This window comes from Chaetodon auriga, chromosome 18 (genome assembly GCF_051107435.1).
Source record: "Chaetodon auriga isolate fChaAug3 chromosome 18, fChaAug3.hap1, whole genome shotgun sequence".
In the NCBI taxonomy this organism is placed as follows: Eukaryota; Metazoa; Chordata; class Actinopteri; order Chaetodontiformes; family Chaetodontidae; genus Chaetodon; species Chaetodon auriga.
In genome coordinates this window covers 19,196,055-19,220,280 of record NC_135091.1, presented here as the reverse complement: position 1 = coordinate 19,220,280, position 24,226 = coordinate 19,196,055, and the positions used below count along the sequence as shown (strand labels likewise).

The window sequence follows — 24,226 nt, the reverse complement described above, 5'->3', positions numbered from 1 at the left end:
TCCTTTTAAATTTCCAATTTGACTGCAAAATTCAGGTGCATTTCTTTTTTTTAATGGGTGGAAGCCCACTGAAACATTTCTTTTGGGAAATCCATTTGAATATTGTACAACAACAGACAGCAATGAGGATCTGAACGCTCATAGGATAGTCAATGATCCTCTGAGAGAGCATCCTGTTGTGACTAGATACAGGGAGGGGACTCACAGTAAGTTTGCCTGACTGCACACTGATTTTAGGACACACAGTGAAGAGACAAATGAGGGAAAAATCAAATAGAACAATAATAAGATCAACACAGGAGTGGAAAAAAATGCTGAACCTTGAGAAACAGATTGATGAAAGAAAAACGACTGAGAGATGAAAAAGGCAGCGGTTGTGTGCAGACCTCAGTGATCTGCATCCACGCAACAACAGAAACCTATCAAATACACAGACATGCTGAAAGGCCGGACAGTCAGCCGGCCAGCACCTTTAAGCAGCAAGCACATGATCATACATGCAGATGATGAGACTGACAAATAAGTTCAACAGGTCTGAAAAGCAGTTTTAACATCAGGAACTGCCCATCAGTATTACTGTATTATGGGACTCACTTTGTGCTGTGGCCCGTTCAGTAACGAGGCAACAGATCCAACAGTGTTCAACAGCCCCCCTGTTAGTGTGTGAGTCAGAAAGCAGTGAAAGGCAGAGGGGAGAGAGAGACAAGAGTCTGGACTGGAGGCCTTACCATGGGGCTGGGGTTGACAGGTGGGGCCCCACTGAGGCGGGTGGGGCTCTGGGCCTGTAGCTGTGTCTGACTCCCCCGGCCCCGACAGGCCCAGGCCCACGGGGAGGGAGAGGTGCTCAGCAGAGGCAGAGGTGGCGGCGGCTGCAGCAGCAGGGGGTGCTGTGGAAGGAGAGGGCACACCAGGAGCCTGGGATGAGGAGGGGGGAGACGAGACGGAGGAGGAAGACGGAGGGGGAGCTATGGGGGAGGGGAGAGGTGGTGGAGTGGGTGGGGGAGGTGGGGTGGGGCAGGCGATACCGATAGGGGTGTGGCTGTGAGGGATGGTCACAGGAGAAGGTGCGGGGAACATGGGTGGGCCGTTGGGGGCCGGCGAGGGGGGCTTCTGGGTGAGAGGGGAAGGTGCTGCGATGGGGATGAGCGGCCGTGGACCGGCAGCCTTCCCAGGGGGGCTACTTATCATGACAGGGGGTGAGGGGGGCAGGGGAGTGAAGTTGCACGCTGACCACACCACAGACTTGGGTGGAGGAGGTGGAGCCGGGACAGGGGCTGGAGCAGGAGGCGGGGCTTGGGGAAAGGCTTGCTGTCGCCTTGGTACCGTGGCGTAATGAGGCAGGACTGGATGGAAGGCAGAACCGAGTGAGGTGGCGAATCGGGAGGCTGAATGCCTTAGAGGCGGGGTTGGGGGAGTGGTGGAGGAGGGCGACGGCGTCCCAGGAGCTGGGTAGGTGGGCGTGGATGGAGATACAGGTGTGGAGGATGTCCTGCTATACTCCTGAGGCGTGGGAGTGTACAGGGTGCTTTCAAAGGCTAGAGGCACGCCACGTGAAAGGACAAACCGAGGACAAGACAGGACAGAGGGGAGGAGGCGACGGAAGGAAGGAAAGAAGGCCAGAAGGAAGCAGCCATCATGCACACAGAGGGAAAGACAGCAGGTCAGGAAAGAGAGAAGGAAGGAGGGAGGGAGGAAAAAAGAGAAGGGGGCAGGTGAAGCAGGAAAAACCGGCACAGAGCTATACCAAAGTTTTTTTCAAAGTTCTGTGTATTTTCTTGAGCTGAGGTGACGCTATTATGTTAGTGGACAGGTGTTAGCACTGTGGACGGAGCCAGAGACACAAAGCTTTCATAGCCTTGTTTGCAAGAGAAGAGGGGAAAACAAACGGACTGAGGAGGAAAATTCAGAGGAGCAAGAGTTTACCATGTAGCACACAGCCAAAGAACAGAAACCGAATAGATGCAACTCATCACATCAAGAAGCCTGTTCAATCTGCAGAGGGACAGCAAGTCATATACAATTCAACCACATTTACCCAAAGAACCAACATGGACCACTTCATATGACGTTAAAAAAAATCAAAGCATGCCAATAACAGATTTAACAGTTGAAAGAGTAACTTCATTCTGAAACAAAAATCCCATTCAAAATGATAAAACGCAGGTTTTAACTTTCAAACTGAGTGTGTGTATATGTGCCTGGCCTCTTTGAGCAAGCTTTTTAATCTCTACACGCTCCAGTTGAAATGTTCCAAAGTTTGACCATCCTCTAAAGTTTCTGGTCATCAGCCTGGCTGATTTTCAACCTGGTTTGTGGCAGAATATTGGTGAAAATTAACTGGAAAAAATATGAATTCATAAACATGTCTTTCATCCAGTCAGTTTAATTGGCACCGTGACACATGGCAACTTACACTCATATGAAGACTTGCAGCTTATCTTTAACCTTTTTAGGCCAAATTTTTTTTGGCCATTATTGCAATTTTGACAATGACAGCTTACTTTAGTATAGACCTGTTCGCACTTTGCAATGACTGCATGAGTACAGTCCTAAGGGACACTGCCAAACAAACCCAAAGCATGAATTTGCTTTAAACACATTCACTTCTGGTTTAGTATAATGGTGAGAAAATAAAGATAAATGAATGTCTGATACCGTGCTTGTGTAGATTTCTAGTGATCACAGCGGTGCTTACTGCAGGTCCTTACTACAGGACTGTTCTGGTGAATTCTACATCCTTGTAGAATGCAAATAACTGTATAGTGGAAAACATTGGACACTAACCAAGTTATGTTTTTGATTTAGCTACTAAGTATAACAAAAAGTTAATTTTGGCACTAAGTTTTTCAGTCTCCCATCACTTCACTTCATTATTTCAGGACAAGCTACCTGATGCAAATTCATTTGAATAGAATCAATTTTGCAATGTTTTTGGCCTTGCTAGCTCTAGGGATGGTAATGTTGGTCTGTTTGTTGTCCACACCTACTAGATGGATTGCCATGAAGTCTGTACAGACACCCAGGCCCCCTGAGGATGAATCATGTGTGTCTTCGGTGAGCCCTTCACTTCTTCTCGAGCACCAGCATGGGGCTCACCTGTGTGGTTTTGAGTGATATGTCTCCACCACTATTGGATGGATTACCATAAAATTTGGTTTAGATATTCATGTCTCCCTCAGGATGAATTCTTATAACTCTGTGATCCATCATCTTATGCCATCACCAGGTCAAAACCAACCCTGTGACCAAACATCTACAAAACTAATGACACTCCAATCAGCCTCAGCTCTACTCTGTGTTTAGTGCTCATTTGCAAAGGTTAGCATGCTACCATGCTGAGCTATGATTGAGAATCCCGGTGAACATGCTAGCATATCATCATTAGCATTATTACTCTACAAATTTCTCTCAGCCTTGTTACATAAATGCTGATATCTTGTTAAAGTGAGGCCGGTGCTCTTGGTGATGGTGCAGGTGAACCCATCTCTCCTGTGTTATCTTGTGTAATGTTTTGACTCATCTTTTACAGTATATTTCCAGTATAGTGGGTAGTGTCGAGGCAGGTTTACCAGTGTCACATTCTCATGTTACCTCCTTAGAGATGAGTAATTGAAGCTTGGTTGGATTTTGTTGGTGGCCTTGTTCTTTTTAATTCTTACTATCTAACCTCTTTTTATCATGTGCCATTTATTTTGTAATTGTGCCTCTGCTATACACCCACCTCTCTACTTTAGGGATCACAGTGGTACTTAATAATGCCTTTCTATATTGTTTTTAATGGGTTTTACAAGGAGTGGGTGGGAGGACTTACTGTCTCATATCATTTAACTGTGGTGATTTTATCCCAAGTCCCTCCTCTGTTTCATTATGTGTCTATCCCAGTCGAGTTGAGCCCTCTCTAACCAATTACCTTGATTGTGTTTATGTGTCACTCTAGCACTTAGTGTAGCCTGGACGGCATAGTATGGAGGTGCCATATGTTTTCTGTGTGTGTGTGTGTGTGTGTGTGTGTGTGTGTGTGTGTGTGTATGGGGATGGTGTAAAGTTGTTAATCCTCTGCTCACCTTCTGCTCCACTTCCCTTTGCTAGCTGATGGGAGCTGATCTACACATTTCTGCAGTTCTCGTGCCAGGAATTGAAACATTCAGTGATTGGTTTCTCTTGCAGTCACTGATATGTTTCTGTGCTGTACTTTATGTGGTGTGGTGTATTTAGTCAGCTGTTGGAAATTAAAGACATACTGTATGTCCATTCCACCCATTTCCCCTTCTTGCAAAGAAAACCGAAATCACACACCAACTCACAGACATGGCTCAAATCTGCACGTACAAACATGCATAATCAGACGTAACACACAAACTCTCTCTCTCACAAACACGGCTGCCTTGACTTGAGTGTGGTGGGTCGCACACACACAAAGCAGGAACAGTACTGGAATTCCCATGAACACTTAACCAGTGGTCATGAGACAGAGGAACTGATGGATTTGTAAGAATGTCTGGCTCCTTTCCAACCTCTCTCCCTCTGTGACTTCTTTTTGCTTCTCCCAGTTGAACTTTCTGACAGCTCACGCTGCATTTACCATTTATCCTCCTCTAACTGGAGCCAATGCTGATTCCGACTTCCACTCCACTATACACACAATTTCTCTCCCACATCCCTTTTTCCTTTACGCTTTACTTCCTCCTCTGGCTTCTGCCAACTTTTTCACTTTCATTTCCATCAACCCACCGCTCTCCACCACCACACTACAATACCATCTTCTCGGTCTCTATCATTCTCTTCTTTCACTGAACTCTGATCTTTTCCATCCTTCTGCATCATTCCACCACCCCCTCTTCGTTCATCCCCTCTCTCTCTCTCTGCCCCTTTGTAGCTCTGGGCAGGTCATGTGACTGAGAGGCCCCAGCTTTGCTCTGCCATTCCACAATAATCAACACACCATCAAAACACACTGATTACACGGTGAGCTGGACACGTGCACATAAGAATATTAAGCACACATGCACACACAGGAGAAGATGTCAAAGACATACTGCAGCCAAGCTCTTCATGTCCAAACCAACAGGACTCCGACATAAAAAGCAGTAACAGTAAAAAAAAGGAAAAGCCTGGTGGTCAAGCACATCCACCAGACCACCTTAAATAAAAATTAAAATTTCAAAAACAAACACACAGTCACTGAGAAAAGCTGATTCATGAACTGTTGGAAAAGGTAAAAGAAAAGTCAACCCAGAAGAGGGTCACCATCACATTTTGAAGTTCACCGTTTAGGTGTCAGAGTGAGAAAAATATGTCCAGCAGGTCACCTCTTCTTCTTCCTCAATAACAGTTCGCTCAGTTTGCTTAGCCACACTCAGCAGGGTTTGTAATCAAAGACGCTAACAAAACCGGTTTCAACGAATGAGCCTCATCAAGAAAAAGTTAACAACTGTGCGAAAGCCACAAACTAAAGACTTGGTTCAGAAAAATGGGCGAGAGTGATCTTGGCAGTTCAGCTGCTCTCACAATAATTCGTCTGTCAATTGTCTGATTAGGAAAACACAGACAGTGCACAGCTTTCACAGTCACAGGGACACTTCAGACATGTTAGTAGCAGGCACCTCGTTGACTTCAGTGTTACTGTATAACTGTAGCAATCACTGCAACTGTCCAGTTTAAAATACACTCACGCACGCACACACATGACTATAAAGCATTAACAGTTAAATCACAAGCTCATATCAAACCCAACAGACATGTGTTCAAACAGAACGTGCATGTGTGTGTGTGTGCTCCTGCACTCCTGTGTGATCCGGTGTGCTTGTTTTCTGTGAGTTATTGTGCATGACATGTGAAATGGCTTCCTGGGGCATGTACAAGCGTGTGCGCGCACACACATCCACACATCCTGGGGGTCTCACCAGCATCCTCCTTGATGATATATTTTTAGCGACTGAGTAACACCACTGATCTGTGTCTGTCTGCATGTGTGTGTGTGTGTGTGTTTATGCATGCATGCTAATAGGTTGAGCACGGCACTGAAGCGTGTCACACAACACTGCTTTCCCTACTGACCCAGCCCTTAAATGTAGCAGATTTCCCCTCCTGTCACACAGCCCTGATCCATTACAGCTCCATCTTAAAATCAGAGTGTGTTCCACTTGGGGTTTGTCCTGGTCCCTGCTGCTGAATTTAAGAGTGTTAAAACATTTCAGCCGTCTTTTAAACTAAAGACTGAGCTGAGCTGTGGGTATACATGAAAATCTTTCAAAATGAGCTTATTATGCTGCAAGCTTCAGATATTCTAAGCTCACTGATAAGGGTAATTACCAAAGTTAATAGACCGGAGATTTTTAGAAAGGATATGATATCAAGAAATTAGAATTTCCACCCACGCCAAGGTGTTCTGCACACCAAAAACCATTACATCTTCATTAGATTTTTGGATGTGTGTGCCAAGTGTTAGAAGTTGTATGTGTGTAAGTAACAGGTGTAGATGCTGGCAGCGCTCTTCCAAATATAATGCACTCATCCCTAAAGTCATGTGCAAAGACTCACACACTCATTTCCCCCATGCCCCAGTGCCTTAGCAATCTGTTCATTGTGCCTGTCCAGCCTATGGGCAGATGAGCAGCGTGTGGGCCAGACTGTAGCTTAGCACTTACAAAGGAAGCTAACATTTCTAGCACTGACTGGGAAATGCAAAAGAGACAGAAAGCTGCTCTGCAGTTCACCTCTCATACTTCAAGTCCTTCATCCGGTGGCCTTTTTGGACTGTTACAGAAGGTTCTCGTTATTGGAAGCACTAGACTAGGCATGAGATTCTCATTCCTATTGTCCCGCAATGCAATGCACAAACGAAATGGAAGAGCTGGTCAAAGCAGCAAAATTTAAAACAATATAGGATAGCAGTAAAACAGCAGAAAACATACAAACAATCACATCCTTGGAAAAACAATGTGATGTCTGATAAAATTTAATTGGCACTGTCATTCTACAGTCACAGTTTGACATTCATTACAACATGTATCATTTCCTGTTAGTGTTTAAGAGTCACTTGTTAATTTTTTTGAATTCTAACTACTTAAACAGTATACTAAGACAACTGATGTGCAGTATACTGTATACAGTTAGGATACAGTGTGGAATTGGGACACACTGATTCCACCGAGAAACTTCCCACATTCAACTCATTTACCTTGGAGAGAAATTCATGATGGAAAAAAGCTCCTCATTAAAATACTCTTTATTCACTGTTAACTGCTGTACCCATGCAGCGTGCAGTCTGCCTTTGACAAGCAGTGCACGAGTGTAACCAGTGTGACAGGAACATTTTCAAATTTTAAGACACTATAAATAAGGAAAACTGTGCACAGCCTCAGTATTGGTCCTAAAAATCTCAAACCTTTGTGTGTGTGGAGGTGTGTGTGTGTGTGTGTGTGTGTATATAAGCAGGAAACCAAAGTGCATCACTCACCGGCGTTGGAGATGCGTCTCCCTCTCTCCCAGTCTTGCTGCTCTCTGTCCAACTGCTCCTGCTGCTCCCTCTCCATCCGCTCTCTCTCCGCCTTCTCCCTCTCCATCAGATCACGCTCGGCGCGCTCCTGCTGCTCCTGGCGCTCCCGCTCCAGTCGCTCCCTCTCCGCCTGCGCCTCCCTCTCCTGACGTTCCCGTTCCTGACGTTCACGCTCCTGTCGCTCACGCTCCAGCATCTCTCGCTCTAGGCGCTCCCGCTCCTGACGCTCCCTGTCTTGACGCTCACGCTCCATCTCCTTCTGCTTCTGTAGCTCCTGAAGCTGCCTGGAGGAGGAGAGGAGAGAAGAGAAGAGGAGGACAGGAGGAGAGGAGATGAGAGGACAGGAAAGAGGAGAGGAGGACAGGATGAGAGGAGAAGAGGACAGGAGAGGAGAGGAAGATGGGAGGAGAGGAGATGAGAGGACAGGATTAGAGGAGGACAGGAGGAGAGGACAGGAAAGAGGAGAGAAGAGGAGGAAAGGATGAGAGGACAAAACAAATAAATGCAAAATTTGCAACATGTCAGCTGACTCTTCCAAATGTCACGATAAAACTTGTGTTTGACCAGCTTACTCTAGGCCAGAGCCCAAAGTCACGGCTTCGCACGATCTTTCTGAAAATATTTAAATAAAAACTTTTGGAAATGGATAAGAGATGAAGACAAGCAGAATAAGTAAAAAGTAAATTAGTGTGGGCCCTGTCTTGACCCTCCGACCCACAGGCAATTACTGTTGTCATTATATAAGACATGTCATTATATAATAATTGCTCTTAGGCACAAGAGCCTTGCTGTTATGCAACCACGGCGAGCTTTGCTAAAATTTGGGCACATTAAAAACACACACATTGAGTTGAGGACTGCCTGCGGCGAAAAGCCTCCCTTGGCTGGCTGCACGCTGCTGCAAACAGCCAACAGTGTGTCTGAGAGGGAAAGATGCAAAAAATATTTTTTGAAATAAAAACTCTCTCTCTTGCTCTCTTTTTGATTTGATGCAAAATCAGTTCATGTGATGTTAATGATCCTGAAGTACAATATATTCAGATTTTTCTGTAGATACTCAATGCAAATAGTGCCTGCAGATCCAGGTCTGGCCACTAGATGTCAGCAGAAGGTAACAGTAGAGGGACTGGTGAGTCTGCAGCAGCAGTTGAGGGAATCCATGAGAGCAGTGTGTGTGAGTGTGTGGGCCATTTCCCATTTAATATATCTGAGATTTGATGGAAAAAAAAAAAAAAACTGTAACAATCCCTGTGGGCTGCTGCTAGAGAGGCCTGTACAACAGTATCACATGGGAACAAGACATAAATAAGAACAACCGCCACAAGAGGTTATATATGCAACACACTATTCCATAAATGCAGCAAAGACTGGAAGAATGTGCCTACAGCGCTTCGCAGGATGTGGAAAATAGCAGAAAACATCAACAGGAGCAGAGCTTACATACAGAGAGGAGCAATAAAATGTGCATTATGGAAACACATTAAAATATAAAATAAATATCAGAATAGCACATTCAAGACACTCAGGATATACACAGAATGTGCAGAAAACAGACTGCTCCATACTCACATTAACAAATGTCTTGTAGAGGTACAGTGTGAATGGAAAGCTACACAATCCGTCCTTCATCACAAAAACTGACAGGTAGTGTGAAGGACTTCCGTGAACAAATAAACAGCGCAGGGAGGGTGTGTGTGCTGTATGAATGAGGGGGATATGACAGAGAGCTGAGGGGGGGAGCAGATGCAAACTGTGGGAGGTTGTAATCTGTCAGGTTCACACACACACACACACACACACACACACACACAAACAAACACACGGTTCCCAGGAAATCTTTCATTAAACTGGAAAGCGTCAATTGCCTTGTCACATTCTATGATTTACTTGGTCATAAATTGCATTGGCTGTAAACGAGCGAGCGTTACATTCATAAATTACACAAGCACAGAGAGAGATGGTGGGAACGGGGGCTAAATGCCAACACACACTCTCTCTCTCTCTCTCTCTCACACACACACACACACACACACACACACACCAAGTCAAATCCCGTCAGGTTGTCTGGCCTCACTCATCCTGTTCTGCTGAAAGCTGACTCACGGCTGAAGTCAATCATCAGCGTTAATGTTGCTTAATGCAAACACACACTCCCTTTGCTTCCATCTGCACTGGTGACACAAACCTCAGTCTACTAGTGACACACATGTCTCAAGGCATGTTTGGACCAGCAGGTTTCTCTCTCTCTCTCACACACACGCAGAATAGTGATGCGACTGTCGTCATTGTGTTTCCAAGGTATGTTTTGGGAACATTCATTCTCATGCATCCAGCTGCTGTGACAAACCTTCCTGCTTCCTTTGAGTCAATCAGCAGACGAGCAGACATGTTCAGTCATCATGGCTGGGGCAAATACACACGTGCACTTTGCACAAAATGTCACTGAGCTTTTTCTCAAGTAAGGAAAGCAGGCCACTTCACTTCACTAACTAAAGGCAGGAAAGCATTAACAGATTTATTACCCACTTCAAATCCTAAATTTGGCATGATGATGATTTCTAAGACTGTAGATTTGAGAGAGCTGGCATTTGTCTGTGCAGATTAGGCCATCAAGAGAGTTGGCACATATAAGGCCACTTTCCCAGGCTGAGTGTAAGATAAAGCAGGGGTATAATCGTATACAGATAAAGGAAAAAAAAGATACTTATATGTGATTATTGGTGGCTGTCTGCAGCACATTTTATTTTGTGATCAGTTGCTGGGGACTGAACTTCAATACTTTTCATGTACTGACTAAAACTGTGTCTCGAACATCGAGTATCAAAAGTTTGCATCTGATGTTGTTCACTTAGTTTCACTTTTCACCAGGACTGTTTGGGCCCAGAAGGACACTTCCCTGCTATGTTTTGCTGTTTTACTGTTACCAGAGAGACACTTGATTGTCTTCAGCCCCCCCTTAAGTTCAGCTTCACTGCCCCTCTGGACAGACCACACACAAATCACCCAACCTATGTGGGTCTGAGTGTCTACATGCCACTGGCTCCAACACAGAAACAATGTCCACTGCGTTTTGTTCGTACATGCAGTAGCTTTGAGAACAGATTAAATCCAAATGACTGTGTAAAACCTAAGTGGGTTGCATGTTGGTGCTAATTGACTCGTGGTGCTCATCAGCTCTTCATTGACATGTGTCTCCATTAATAAGACTGACAGACGGTTTAATATAATCTCTCATTCGGGCCTTTAATCTCCCTTCAGGAAATCCTTTTAGACAATCAATGATTGGCTAAATTTAAATTTTTGTATCACTGTAACAACAAAAAAAATATTCTTGTTTCCAACAAAAATACATTAAGACAAAAAGTGAGGAAGGTTTTCTTAAATGACAGGCTAATGCTTTCATAGAAAGCAGTTTGTCAAAGTCAGTTGTGGTGCTGGCCAATTGCTCATTGCTGTCCTCAGCTTTACCCAGTCCACCTCCACTGAGTCCAAATTTGTTTTTGTGGCTCTAGAAAGTGCCAAGATGGTAGTAACTGGTAAAACCAAACTCTAGGGTTCCCTTCAGAGTCCTGAACCCTAACCCTACAAACAGGTTACAGATTAAAGGCAAAACTTGAATAAATGAGTGGAGGAACATAATGAATGCACGTATTCCCATCATGCCCAGAGGGCTCACTGAACGGGTCACACTCACTTTGTCTCCCCTTTGCTTCCTTGGCTCGGTTCACAGGAGCTCAGCACCATATTGAGACACTTGATAATATGGTTTTTATTTCTACATATAAAAGTCAAAATAATAAAGAACAGATTAAGTCAATACATGTAAATCAATAGAAACTAGAGAGAGAGTGCAGACCTCCATCCAGACCATTAATCAACTTTTCTGTGATGTACAAATCTGTAAGTGCAACCACTATAAACGTCTGGACATATTTCCAAACTATTAGAATTTCACACTTGCGTTATCACTGACAGGTTGTGTTCATGTCGTATGGGATGGATTGTTGAAACAGAAATGAATTGGTTCAGAACTTGTGTTTAAGGACATTGAACAGCAGACTTTATCACAGCTGAGAGAAAGCTCCGTTCCACAGTCATAATTATGACTGGGATGTTGATGTGAATGCTAAGTTTGAAACTCGTGATTACGATGACTGAAAGTCACAACTTTCACATCTTGAAATGTGGCTCGGCTTTTTTTTTGCTCCATTGTGGGAATGTTTGAGCATATGCTGTAGTGCATAAAATGACACACTTAGAATTCAGACACACCAATAAAATGGTCATTGTGTGTGTGTGCATGTGTGAGCAAACATGTCTGTGTGTTTTCACCCTCTCACATTTGAGTTGTGGCTTGTTGATATGGGCATTTTGCAAGGTGACTCCACACACACTCACTTTGTCCCCCCCCCCTTTGCACACCTTCACCCACCCAGAGGAAAGGATCTAAGCAGTGAATCACCCAATGCAGTGTTTGGTTCCATTATGACTGATTAAAGTGAATACAAGCAGCACTCCAGCTAATTCCCTCAATCTGCAGAGCTCAGCTGTGACACGGCTGCAGAGAGCTCAGGGGCTCAGATCACCTATCTGCTCCACAGGATTATCCCGACCAATAAGATACAAGCAAGAGGTATGAAAGGAATTTTTAGAAAATTGTCTCTTAATGTCTGCTACACCTCAATCTCCCTTACTCCCATATCATTTGTACAATACAAGAGCCAGTGCAGCATAGCAAAGGAATTCTTCCCATCTAAGTCTCCATTGTTCTCCATCGACACAGAGAGAGAACAACGGAGGATGGAAACACATACGGAAAAGAAAAGAAAGACTGATGGTTGGAAAGAGTGAAAGAAAAAGAAATTATATCTAAAAATTTTATTGGGTCACACACCTGACCCAATATACAAGACTGGATAGCTGCTCGCACAGACACAGACCCCGTTCTCACGGTGTCTCAGTGGTCCACTGATGTAACTACAGAAACACAAGGGCAACCTGGATTTATGGTGATGGAAGCATGGCAGGGCCATGTCTCTGAGGCTTTTACAGTCTCCTCTGGGGGCTTCCCTCATCTACAATAATATATTCCCTCTGATAGCAAATTAGTCCCTGTGGGATCCTCTGCACTGTAAAAGCAGCAGCACAGCTTCATGATTAAATACAGCTCATGATGTAATATTGTGATGGTAGTAAAATCAGTCTAATCAGGCAGATCAGAAGGAGTTCCGCATTTTTATTCATATTGCTCTTTTCTATGCAAAGACAGCTAAACTGCCGACAGCCAGCAGCCAAATGCTGGCGGGATGGAGCTGCTACAATTTGTCTAGCAGCAGCGTTGGCAGGTAACTCGCCATCTTTTCTGTTCAACATCCAGATGTGGTTTGTTATCAGTGAGAGAAGCTGGTGGAGTTTAAATCACGACACCGTAGTGACCGCTGGATCAACGAGAAGTTGATGATTCTGATTAGTTTTTCAGCTGTTGTCTAAATGGGGAAGAAGAACACAGCCCTACACATCTATGTTACCAACACGCTGAGTGGTTTTAATATGGCATGACTAAGAACAGAGGACAGCCCCTCTCTCTATATCACACATGCACATACACACACACAATACTGTAGGACTCCTCTTTGACAAGATGACAAGACAGAAGCTTTTTCACCAACTATTACATCACTGGTGAAACAACCTGAAAAGCTTTAAAAAACCACGATGGAGGAGTTCACAGCCTCACTGAAAGAACAAAAGAGCATTACCTCGACTACAGCGGTGGCATCATGCAGCTAGAGAAAGAAGTTGACTCACTGGACCACTGTGGAGGACTTTGTGTCTTTGTCAAAAAGACTAAATCAGCCAGTGGTAAGTGGTACTCTGGTGTTCACTACAGCTGATGCTCCTCTTTAGAACTGCCTAGAACAAATCCACAGGTTCCAGTTCAGCATCCTGCACCTCTTACCTTTCAGTCTCTTTACATCTAAGCTCCCGTGTCATCTGTTTCTCTGCTGTATGAGCGAAATCCGAATTAAAACAGTCAGTGTAATTTGTCTTGTGCGTTGCCTCATTTTTCCTCCTCACACCTGGTGGGTGAGAGGGTGTACTTGCTGAATCTGTTCTAATTAGAGTAAAAAGGCAACCTCAGCTGTAGTGATGTCTAGTTGTACTCTTGTTTCCTTTGTTGTAGTTAAATGGCCGTGCTGGCATTGATGAATGTCTTTTATCTTAGAGGCTTTTTAAACTCTCGGCCAAATTTACCCTGAAAGGACAACAGACTTGTGAATCAGTTGCTTCAAGAGTCCTGCTAGAAAAAAAACCATGTTCAACACTGGCTGGTCCTTTTTCCCAAAGTACAAGACGAACACACACACACACACACACACAGGCACCTCACAGTGTAATTTACGCGTGTAACACACACAGACAGCATTCCCCTAAGTAGGAGATCATGACATTCCAAAACAATGTGCGCACACACTTTAAATAACCTGTCTGGAGAGATGTATTTCAGGTGTGTGTGTGTGTGTGTGTGTGTGTGTGTGTTTCTGTGGACAAATTGCGGGCACTTCTGTGTTTGTGTGCGTGGAAGAGTATTTGCAGACGACTCGCAGGGGACAGTGAGCCTGTCGGTCCTCAGGGGGGACGCCTGAGTTTACTACACAGCGAGGCTTTGCAGCCGATGTCATGCGATAGTAACGCTCACCTTCTCAGCGCGCACATTCCTGCGCGGTGAGAGAAGCTGCACTCGCTGCCAAAACTTTACAAGTACAACACGCTTTCATTAAGAACGGCAGTCACATGAGAAAAGCCTCTGTCCTCGCTGCACACACAGGCCGGAACACAAGGTGAAAAGTCAGCCCCACTTTCATTTAACACCAAAATGTGTCAGTTATTTGAGATTTAAGATGTAATCGTTTCTACTTCACTTCAGGAACTTTTGGTTTTTGCTGCAGTTCGTTCCAATACTGCAGTATGTCAACGCCAAGACAGTCTCAACGACAGCTGAAAAACACATGGGCTGCAACAAACCTGATATAAGTGTTTTTGTTTTTTTTTTTCTTGTCAAACACAGGTGGAACTAATGACATCACTAATTGCTGTGTTAATGTTATTGGTTCTTGTGCTTTTCTTGCTGCATGATAAGTCAAAGTGTCTGCTGCGTAAAAGGTCGATGATTCTGACATTTGGGAAGAAGAGTGCTCTGAATTTCAAGGTTTATTCAGAGAGTACAACAACTTAGAGTAGCAGATGGACAAGCTTTTCTCGGAAGAAAAGGAAGAAGGCGATACTTGTGATACTCAAAAGAAGAACCCTTTGAGTCATTTTCCACCAAAAATACTCAGATCTATGGGTGAGAAGGAACATACAGTTCATGTTCTTGATAATAACAAAATTCAACTTTGGCTCTTTTTGTTGCAAGCTATAACTACTTTTAACCACCCAATGTTGTTATCATTATACAAATGCAGAAATGTGACTTGTTCTTTCTTCTTATTTTCAAAGGGGGGAGAAGCTACTGATGGAGGCACTCTCTAGCTCTGGGGTGGTGTACCAGTGGTGATCAGCGTCAGCGTACATGAAAGCCTGTGAAGTCATACTCTGCAATAACCTCCTGTTGGCTTGACAGGTCACTGTAAAACATCTGTTGAACAGCGACTGTGGTCAGCTGGATGTGCAACAGTCATCAGTTTCACCACAGAAAAGAAATCAAAATGTCTTTTTTTGGTCCTTCTACATGTTCAGTTCGCTCCAAGCCTTAAGGAGAGCAACAGCACAACACAGAAACAGTATATTTGACTGTGATATATGGGAGAGGAATAACTGAAACACAGTGTAGGTATGGAGAGACAGGGAGGAACTGGAGGTTTGATATAGACAATGAATACATTTTGCAAATCGTCATCAGTGAAATCCAGTGTGACTGACACGGTTTGAGCAAAGTAGAGTACAGCCGCCTTTCAAGTGTACAGGGAGACAGATTTGAGTAGAGTTTCACTTTATATTCTTTACAACTCTTTTGTGCAACGTCAATTTCCACAGCAGATAACATAAATATGAACCGCTGACAGTGAGCATTGTTTCATGCATTTTGTCACTTCCAGGGGACCAATGCAGTGACTCCCACATTAAGCTCACCCCTCCAACCTGTCTGCATCTTTCCTGCCTCTGACGGGTGAACCTAAAACAGGTTCCTCTCCTCTGCACATCCCTCTCTGCCTCGCAGGGAAACGTCACAGGATTCAAAGCTGCGAAAAGCCTCCTGCACGGTTTAACTGGCGTCTCACTCGCCTCCTGACAAGAGTTGCCGGGGAAACCGTTGCTAAGGGAGTGTGGGCGGTGGCACGGCCTGAATCCCCGCACACACAGGCACACATCCACACGCACACGTATTCCTTCCCTTGCAACAACTTACTATGACAGAGTTCAAGACACTCTAAGGCAGAGTCAGAGAGGATTTGAGGCAATATTGTAAACATCAAAAGGCTTATTGTCAAAATTAAGAGCCACGGAACATGAAAAAAAGTCAATGGGTATGAAGATCAAAGGTTTGCAAAGGCACTCCAATACCAGTCAATTATTTCACTTTAATGTTAGGAGTGTATTCATTAGCTTCAGAATGATAGAAAAGGACTGAAAAACTGCAGATTCTGCAGTGGAGATAAACTGAAGGATTTATCCAACCAACCATTTGACCTAAAACAGTCACAATGCACCAGAGCAACACTACATTGGACATTAAGGACTAAATGATAAGAAAACTCAACGAGGGAAAGAGAAGCATCACAAAAAAAGATCAATGCCAAATGGAAAGTGGACCAAAATGAAACACCTGACACTTAAAGGACACAGAGTGAGACTGTAGCAGCATTAGTTGAAACACGGCATCATGTTCAGTCCTGTTTGACAGGTGTCTATATTGCAGTCACAGCCTGGAGACACTTCCATGCTGCTCTGGGAGCTGCCACCTTCCCTCTTCCACCGTCAAGCCCCCACAGAGCCAACCAGCTGTAACACTCATCCACAGCTCCTCGTGACACTCCATGACACACACCATCCTCTCTTTGCCATCCTGATGCAGTCAGTCTACCTACGACTACCAAAAACAATAGATATAAAAGGCTGATTTTTTTGGTGATTCCCTGCAGTATAACAGACACTCAGCAGTTCGCTCTATAGTAAACACTAAACTGAAAGTTGACTGACAGGTGTGGAGATATCAACAGTCATTTTTGCTTTTAGAAAATGCTGCACATGGCTTCGTGGGATTGTTGGTCTCAAGTCAACATGTCATGCACAGCTTTTTTGTTACATTGAAGGAATTTTTGAAATAACTATGTATTTATTTTTGTTGAGATCACTTTTCACTTCATTAATCACCAATAGGGTCTCCATCAGTTGTGAAGCTTGCTAAATTTGGTGGAATTTTTCACTGCAATATTGAGGTCTGGAATATTGCCATAACTGCTATATATTCTTCAGATGTATCAAGGGTAATTCTTCCTTGAGCACAAATTATGTCACATTCTGGTTTTGCTGCTTTGCCACAAGTGACAACTGTGCTAAATCTTCAGGGACATTTAAGTCTGGCAATATCATTTGGCCAGGACTCAGTGGCTCGCCTGATTGGCTCACAGAACCAGGAAATGCTGTCTGAATGGATAGGAGCCCAGATGGACCATATGGACCTACTCTAGTAAGCATCCAGTCCAAATGTGCAATATATACAGTATACACACACACATATGCGCACACACTCCATATGTCATGTGTCCCACTAACATAAGACCCCAATCATGTGATCAAAGCCAATCTAACATATTAGTTTTAGAGGTGTGTGTGTGTGCATGTCCAAAACTGTAACTGTCATCTGAGAATATATGATGATGTAAGCACGCGTTTGTGGCAATGTGCACAACAAAACGTGCTTCCATCCTCTGATACCAGCAGCTAAATGCTAACAGCTAACACATCCTTCTCTAATCCATCCCATTCTTTCATTCAACACGCGGCAACACATTTCCTCTCTCTCCAACACACACTCCCTTGCTCCCACGCACCACACAGCTATTTATACACACAGCCTATTATTTCCAGCTCATGTCTTTTTAATCTGAGGGTAGCACCCTGCATTTCTGAACAGGTGGTTTATCCGCACTCTCTCCCTCAGCCGTCCATGAATCCACTCCATACAGGCGGCGAATAATTTCATCAATCCATCAATCATCACCGAAGTGTCATGGCATACCTCCTTCATCCATCTGTGTCTCCCTGAAAAAGAGGATTCAAGAAGAGATGGAGGAGCTGAATAAAGAGGTGGAGGACAGTGAGGAAGAAAAGATGATCATATGTCATTTGACCCTGTGGAAAATCCCATTACAGAGACATTTGAATTTTCCAGTCTCTCCATGCTTTAGATGAATGATGTCAATGTTTACTCCTAACAGAGTGGAGACCCACAAGTGAGCAAGAGGAGGCCACACTGATGAGGGTGGAATGTGTTTGACTGATCATGTGTGGTCACTGAGGAATGAGGCGGACCATTCGTTGGTTAGTTGATCTTATCTAATGAGGCAGAGATGACCGATGAGAGGAGGGACAACGCTCGCACTCCCATTTGGAGACACTCATCCATATCTCCAACTCTTTCTTTCCTCTTTCTTCTTCTGTCTCCATTTCAGGCTCCGTGGCCTCGGTGTGACACAGCTTCCTGATGAAAAGCATTGTAACTAAATGAAGTAAGACATAACCAAAACATTAGCTGTCATGTTGACTGAGCCCACTAATGTCGTCAAAGGGCAGGTTAGAAATTATTTGTCAAACATCGTTGAATATTTTCCCCATTGCGACATTAAGCTTTAAAACTATTTATTTTTAATAATCTGTAGTGGAAACTTAGAATGTACTGTCTATGTAGACCCATATTTCAGTTTTATCTTGTACCATAGTTTTGGTTTACACTATTAAAACTGTGCATCCATGGAATGAATGGATGTCGATGAACGAATGAAGAAATACACAAACAATTTGTGCCTGTAATTTGAACTAATGTCTTCAGTGACAATGAGTATGTTTACATGCTCACAAGTATCCCCAGGACAACAAGGTTTGGAGTACTCCAGAACATGTCTTTGTGCATGTAAACATCATAGAAAGGTTTCAGAAAGCTGGATAAACCTTTATTTCTGTTAGAATGCAAGACACAGGCACATCTTCATCTCATGTCATCGTTCAAAATAATGAAGCACACTTAATGTTGCTCTCTAGACTTAAATAAAAGTCGAAGTGAGACAATGTTAACATGGAGGATAAACTGGATTGTTGCTCTGGTCTTCTAATGACCATCAGAGGGAGAAGCCAAATTCAGCACGATGATGAAGGACACTAAACTTCATCCTTCATCTTCACTCAGCCTGAGGAACCCAGAGGAGACCTGGGGTGGATCATTGCTCGAAATGTTTGTTCTAGCAGATGCACAGAAAGAGTGTCCCCAGGAAACTAGCACCTGGTGAGGTGTTCTCCCTCCGGTCAGAGTTAAACTAGTCAGACAGATAAAGATTGCTTCTAAGGTGACAAGTGTTTGAATGATCAGTGAAGCTGTGAAGTGAAGCCATATATAGAGACGGAGGATGGCCTTGATAGAACCTAAATAAGAGCATGAATAAGTGAGGGGCCACAGTGAGGCACCAAAACAGATGAAATGAGAGAGAAGCTGGATACTGTTAAATCATGTGAGCAGGGAGCATGTTTAACATTAACAGAATAAAACAAACATGAGACTCAATATGGGGATACTCGTGCATGCTAATGTACTGCTTGATACTGTTTGGTCAGGTGGTCGATAGAATAACTTACAGGTCAGCCAAAGCTATGAAGTTGTGCACGTTACAAACTGAAATCCCTGAAATGCTTTGAGAAAGGCTCATGATTAAAAGCTTGGATTAAATAATAATTTCAAACAGATGTTAGTGTCCAGATGTTTTTCAGTCTATAAACTTCCAATAAACAATCAACAAAACTGACTGGATTACTGACAGCGGCGTGCTGATTAGCTCAAATAGAACTTGACCATGTTTGTGGGCCAAACAGACCTTCAGCATCTTCCAAAGCTGACTGTGTGTTAGCTCTCCTTTTTAAGAAGCACAGGGCTTGATGTGAGAGCATGCTGCCAATTCATTTCTACACTTCTCTCTTTATTCCTCCTCCTCTCCCTCCATCACAATCCTCACTTCTTTCATCCTGTTCCCACTCTGCTCTACACATCCTTTACTCGCCCTCCCACCAGGCTGATATTGGCCTCTGTATCAGCAGATGACCTCAGTCACTGATCCTCTCGCTGCCTGTCTGTCATCCACTGCTAAATATGGAGCATGACCGGAACCGGGGGCGTTGGGGAGGGGTGGGGGGGGGGGGGGGGAGCTAGACAGAGACAAAAGGGTGAAAGTCGAAAGCAAAAAGGGGGAGGAAAAAATAAAGAAACAGAGAAGAAAGGGAGGGTGAGCTGGCAGCCAGATCCATCAGACCCTCTCAGACCTACAGAGTCTGTAAAATTCCTGGCAGATCCAAGCTCACCTCAAATAGAACCATTGACTCACACCTGAGGAATGCTTCATACTCATGTGTGTGTGTGAGTGAGTGTGTGTGTGTGGAGGGGGGGGGGGGGGGCAAAGGAGAGACAAAGTGAGTGTGTGTGGATGATGATGGCTAAGAGTCACATTGCAAAATGCCCATATCAACAAGCCACAACTCAAATGCAAGAGGGTCAAAACACACAGACATGTTTGCTCACACACGCACACACACACACACAACGACCATTTTATTGGTGTGTCTGCATTCTAAGTGTGTCATTTTATGCACTACAGCATATGCTCAAACATTCCCACAATGGAGCAAAAAAAAGCTGAGCCACATTTTAAGATGTGAAAGTTGTGACTTTCAGTCATCGTAATCACGAGTTTCAAACTTAGCATTCACATCAACATCCCAGTCATAATTATGACTGTGGAACGGAGCTTTCTCTCAGCTGTGATAAAGTCTGCTGTTCAATGTCCTTAAACACAAGTTCTGAACCAATTCATTTCTGTTTCAACAATCCATCCCATACGACATGAACACAACCTGTCAGTGATAACACAAGTGTGAAATTCTAATAGTTTGGAAATATGTCCAGACGTTTATAGTGGTTGCACTTACAGATTTGTACATCACAGAGAAGTTGATTAATGGTCTGGATGGAGGTCTGCACTCTCTCTCTAGTTTCTATTGATTTACATGTATTGACTTAATCTGTTCTTTATTATTTTGACTTTTATATGTAGAAATAAAAGCCATATTTTCAAGTGTCTCAATATGGTCCTGAGCTACTCTGAAACGAGCCAAGGAAGCAAAGGAGAGACAAAGTGAGTGTGACCCCATTCAGTGAGCCCTCTGGGCATGATGGGAATATGTGCATTCATTATGTTCCTCCACTCATTTATTCAAGTTTTACCTTTAATCTGTAACCTGTTTGTATATAGTGGACGCTGATGTTCTTACAGTGCAAAGATTGTCCAGATGTCTTCCATGACATTGCAGTGTGGTGTGCACAAGCTGCCCTTTATCTGCACTGGTTACCAAAGTCTTTGTTCGGCTCATGTAACTGATACTAAAGTTAGATGTTTACGTCTGTGTGTGTGGTCATGTATTGGGATCAGAGGTGGGTGAATATCAAATGCTCCACCTTCTCCATTCTATTCAAAACGCCCATGTCGTGTCCCTGGCCAGGGGCACAGCTGTCACTGCGTACAGACACGCATGTAAAGAGATTCAAGGCTGTGTGTAAGCATGTTTGTAGACTTCAGTGTTCGTCCATGTTCCCGTGTTTGCATGGGACTGTGTGTGCGGGTAATTCATTCTAATTAAATCCTTGAACAAGCTTTCTGGTGAATACGTCCCAAACCTTGGCCAACAGCTGGCCTCCATTAATACAGCTTTGTGCATGTGTGTGTGTGTGAGAGAGAGAGAGAGAGAGAGAGAGAGTGTGTGTGTGTGTGTGTGTGTGAGTCTATGTGAGATGTGTTTTCTAGCTGTTCCAGAGCCTTTATTACCTGAGGTAAAGAGTGGCCTTGTATGGGGAAGAAAAACAACTGCGAGCGTGTAGCTTTTTGTCTCAGTGCATGTGTGGGTAGAGTCTGTGTGAGACACTGATAGACTGATGGTGCAAAAAAAAAATGAGGTTGAAATGAACGACTTTAGAAAAAGAATAGACATGTAAGTAGAGGGAGAGATAGACACGGAAGAAACACGGTGAAAATACTTTTAAAACCACACACAATGTTCAAACTATTGTCCCAAATGTTAAGGTGTGTCGGTGATCTTTGGTCTGTGCTGTTTCCTCTTACTGTCTCTGTGGTCCTTACCTTCTCTGCAGGTCCATCTCCTCTGGTGTGGGGCCATTCTGAACCTGGGGACCCTGTCTGGGCAGTGTGGGGCCTGCAGAGGGCGACACACACAGACAGCTCCTGTTAGCTGACATCATCATCATTCACACACACACACACACACACACACACACAACTCGTCATGTGCTGCTTTAAGAAACAAAAAAATAGATCCACAGCCGGAGCACGGTCCATACATACATGTCATGTAGAATAAAACTTGATTTCATATTTTGTAACCAGACCAATCAACAGTTATATTGAGCTACTGGCGCAGAGAGCCGTTTAAGAGCATCCAAACACCTCGGGAGCAAACAGGGAGACACTGTTGGTTGTCCTGGCAACACAGTATTTGGCCAAAGATCTGCAGGTTGTTTAGCTTCCGTACGTCTCAGCGGGCAAAGTGTGAAGTTTATCTGCCTTCACTTCCTCTGAAGTCACCTGTCATGTTTTCTTCTTGCTGAGGACCTGCAGCAGGTCTTTGCTGCTGAGCTGCGTGTGACGAATGCAGTCGTAGTCAGACACATTACTTGCACTGGGAACCGAACATAACTGCTCAGATCAGGGTTTCCTGAAGATTTTAAAGTCCCGGACGAATGGGAGGAAGTCCAGTCAAATATTGAGCTAAAAAAAACTAAATTAGCCCATTTTAATACAATTCGAATTAAGAGGGAATAATTTTCACGAGGCATTATGACAAGATTTCCATATGTTATGGAGCAGCGGATATAACGGAAACCCAGGCTCAGATAATGTAAAATCATAATGTGCAGTTATTTTGCTATTCCATTAATCAACTGGTCCAGCTTGTCAAATGTGAATATTTGCTGTTAACCTGGTGTTTGAGAAACTGTGATGGAAAATTTTATGGACAAACAACATTGATTCACTGAGGAAATTATTTACAGATTGATCGGTCATGAAAATAATCATTGTTGCTGCTCTGAAGCCTGTAACAAGTGTCAAAACACTCATCACCTTAAAGCTGACTGCATGGCCAGATTCAGAGTCTTGTTTACTTGTTTCCTGATCAAATTTTTTAAAGAATCAGTAGTTTTAATATTTTATACCATTCATTTACTGACTTATAAAGGTGTCTGTGACGTAAAACAGTAAAGTTTACTTTATATTTTTCAACAAACCAAAATGTTTTAGTTGAAAAGTGTGTTTATAATGAGGGCCTAAGCTGAGGGATCAACACAAATGCACAGTTTCTATCAACTGATTAGTGTGCAACTAAGTAGATGGTTCTGAAAAGGAGAAATGAAACTTGGTTCATGTTTTTGTGGACAGTCCTGGCATAAAGTCAGAAACACTGAAAAACACACTGTACCCTCAGTGGCCTTTAGCACAAGAACGACAGACACCCAGACATCACTGTCTAATTTACACTTGCTAATGAGCGAACTTTTCTGCAAAACCTGAACAGGGCCAGATGGACCGACATGGTGCTCTCTCCCTCTGTGTACCAAACACACACGCACACGCATGCACGCACGCACGCACCAACCAGAGGCTTCTGGATCTGGATGGAGCTGAAAAGGGAGCAGATTTGACTGCAATTAGCATTCAGCCAAGTGTTAACTGTCTGAAGAGACAGACAGACAGACAGACAGACAGACAGAGATAAAACAGGCAGAATCTGGGCTGCAGCCAGGCTGACGACTGCTTCTGAATACCAACGTGCTAACACACATTACCCCCACTTAACACTGACATTGGCATTAGCCACTTTTCCACAACAGAAGAAAATAGGGTTTGTCACATCTGAGTCAAAACAAGTGGAACACTGTAACAACAGCTCTGTTTGTTTCTTCACGATTTCCCTGAATTATCCCGTTCCGTTGTTGAACTTAAGACCTTTAGATTTTCAACAGCAACACGTTTACACCACCAGCAAATGTGAAACAGTAACACCATAAAAGACCAGCTGACACCATTAAATCACCTCCCAAATGTGTGCTCCTCCTCCTTCAGGGAGGAAAACCAAATTCCTTGAAAGCTGTGACTGTCCAGACAGAAATGCAACAGGACACGAAGATGAACACAAGCTCATCTGAGATGGAAAGAGAGACACACAAACAATAAAGAAGCCCTGTGCGGTCCTTTGGTGTGACCTTGATTAATTACGAGCGAGTGCTGACCATGACATGAGTTACTGGAACCCATCAGGAACGTCAGCACAGAAAATCCTGTCTGATGAGTCAGCACGGGGCCCACAGCCATCATTAATGTGTCAAGAAATGTCAAATGACAAGAGTGAAAATAATTGATCAGACGTAGTTTATTCACTTGGGCTTTAAGCTGAAGT

The 24,226-nt window shown here is 43.8% G+C and overlaps 1 protein-coding gene across 8 annotated transcripts in view; it reads right to left on the bottom strand.

Moving 5' to 3' along the window:
- Positions 1-24,226, bottom strand: part of enah (ENAH actin regulator) — a 111,564-nt gene that overhangs the window by 11,293 nt on the left and 76,045 nt on the right. For 4 of the 8 annotated variants that reach the window (XM_076755891.1, XM_076755889.1, XM_076755890.1 and 1 more), the window contains 3 exons: positions 21,895-21,967; positions 7,460-7,782; positions 729-1,535 (listed from right to left, as the gene is read on the bottom strand). In XM_076755891.1, the coding sequence (XP_076612006.1) occupies positions 729-1,535; positions 7,460-7,782; positions 21,895-21,967 (1,203 nt within the window). The remainder of the gene's footprint in view (positions 1-728; positions 1,536-7,459; positions 7,783-21,894; positions 21,968-24,226) is intronic. The other 4 variants (XM_076755896.1, XM_076755894.1, XM_076755895.1 and 1 more) reach the window with 2 other exon arrangements.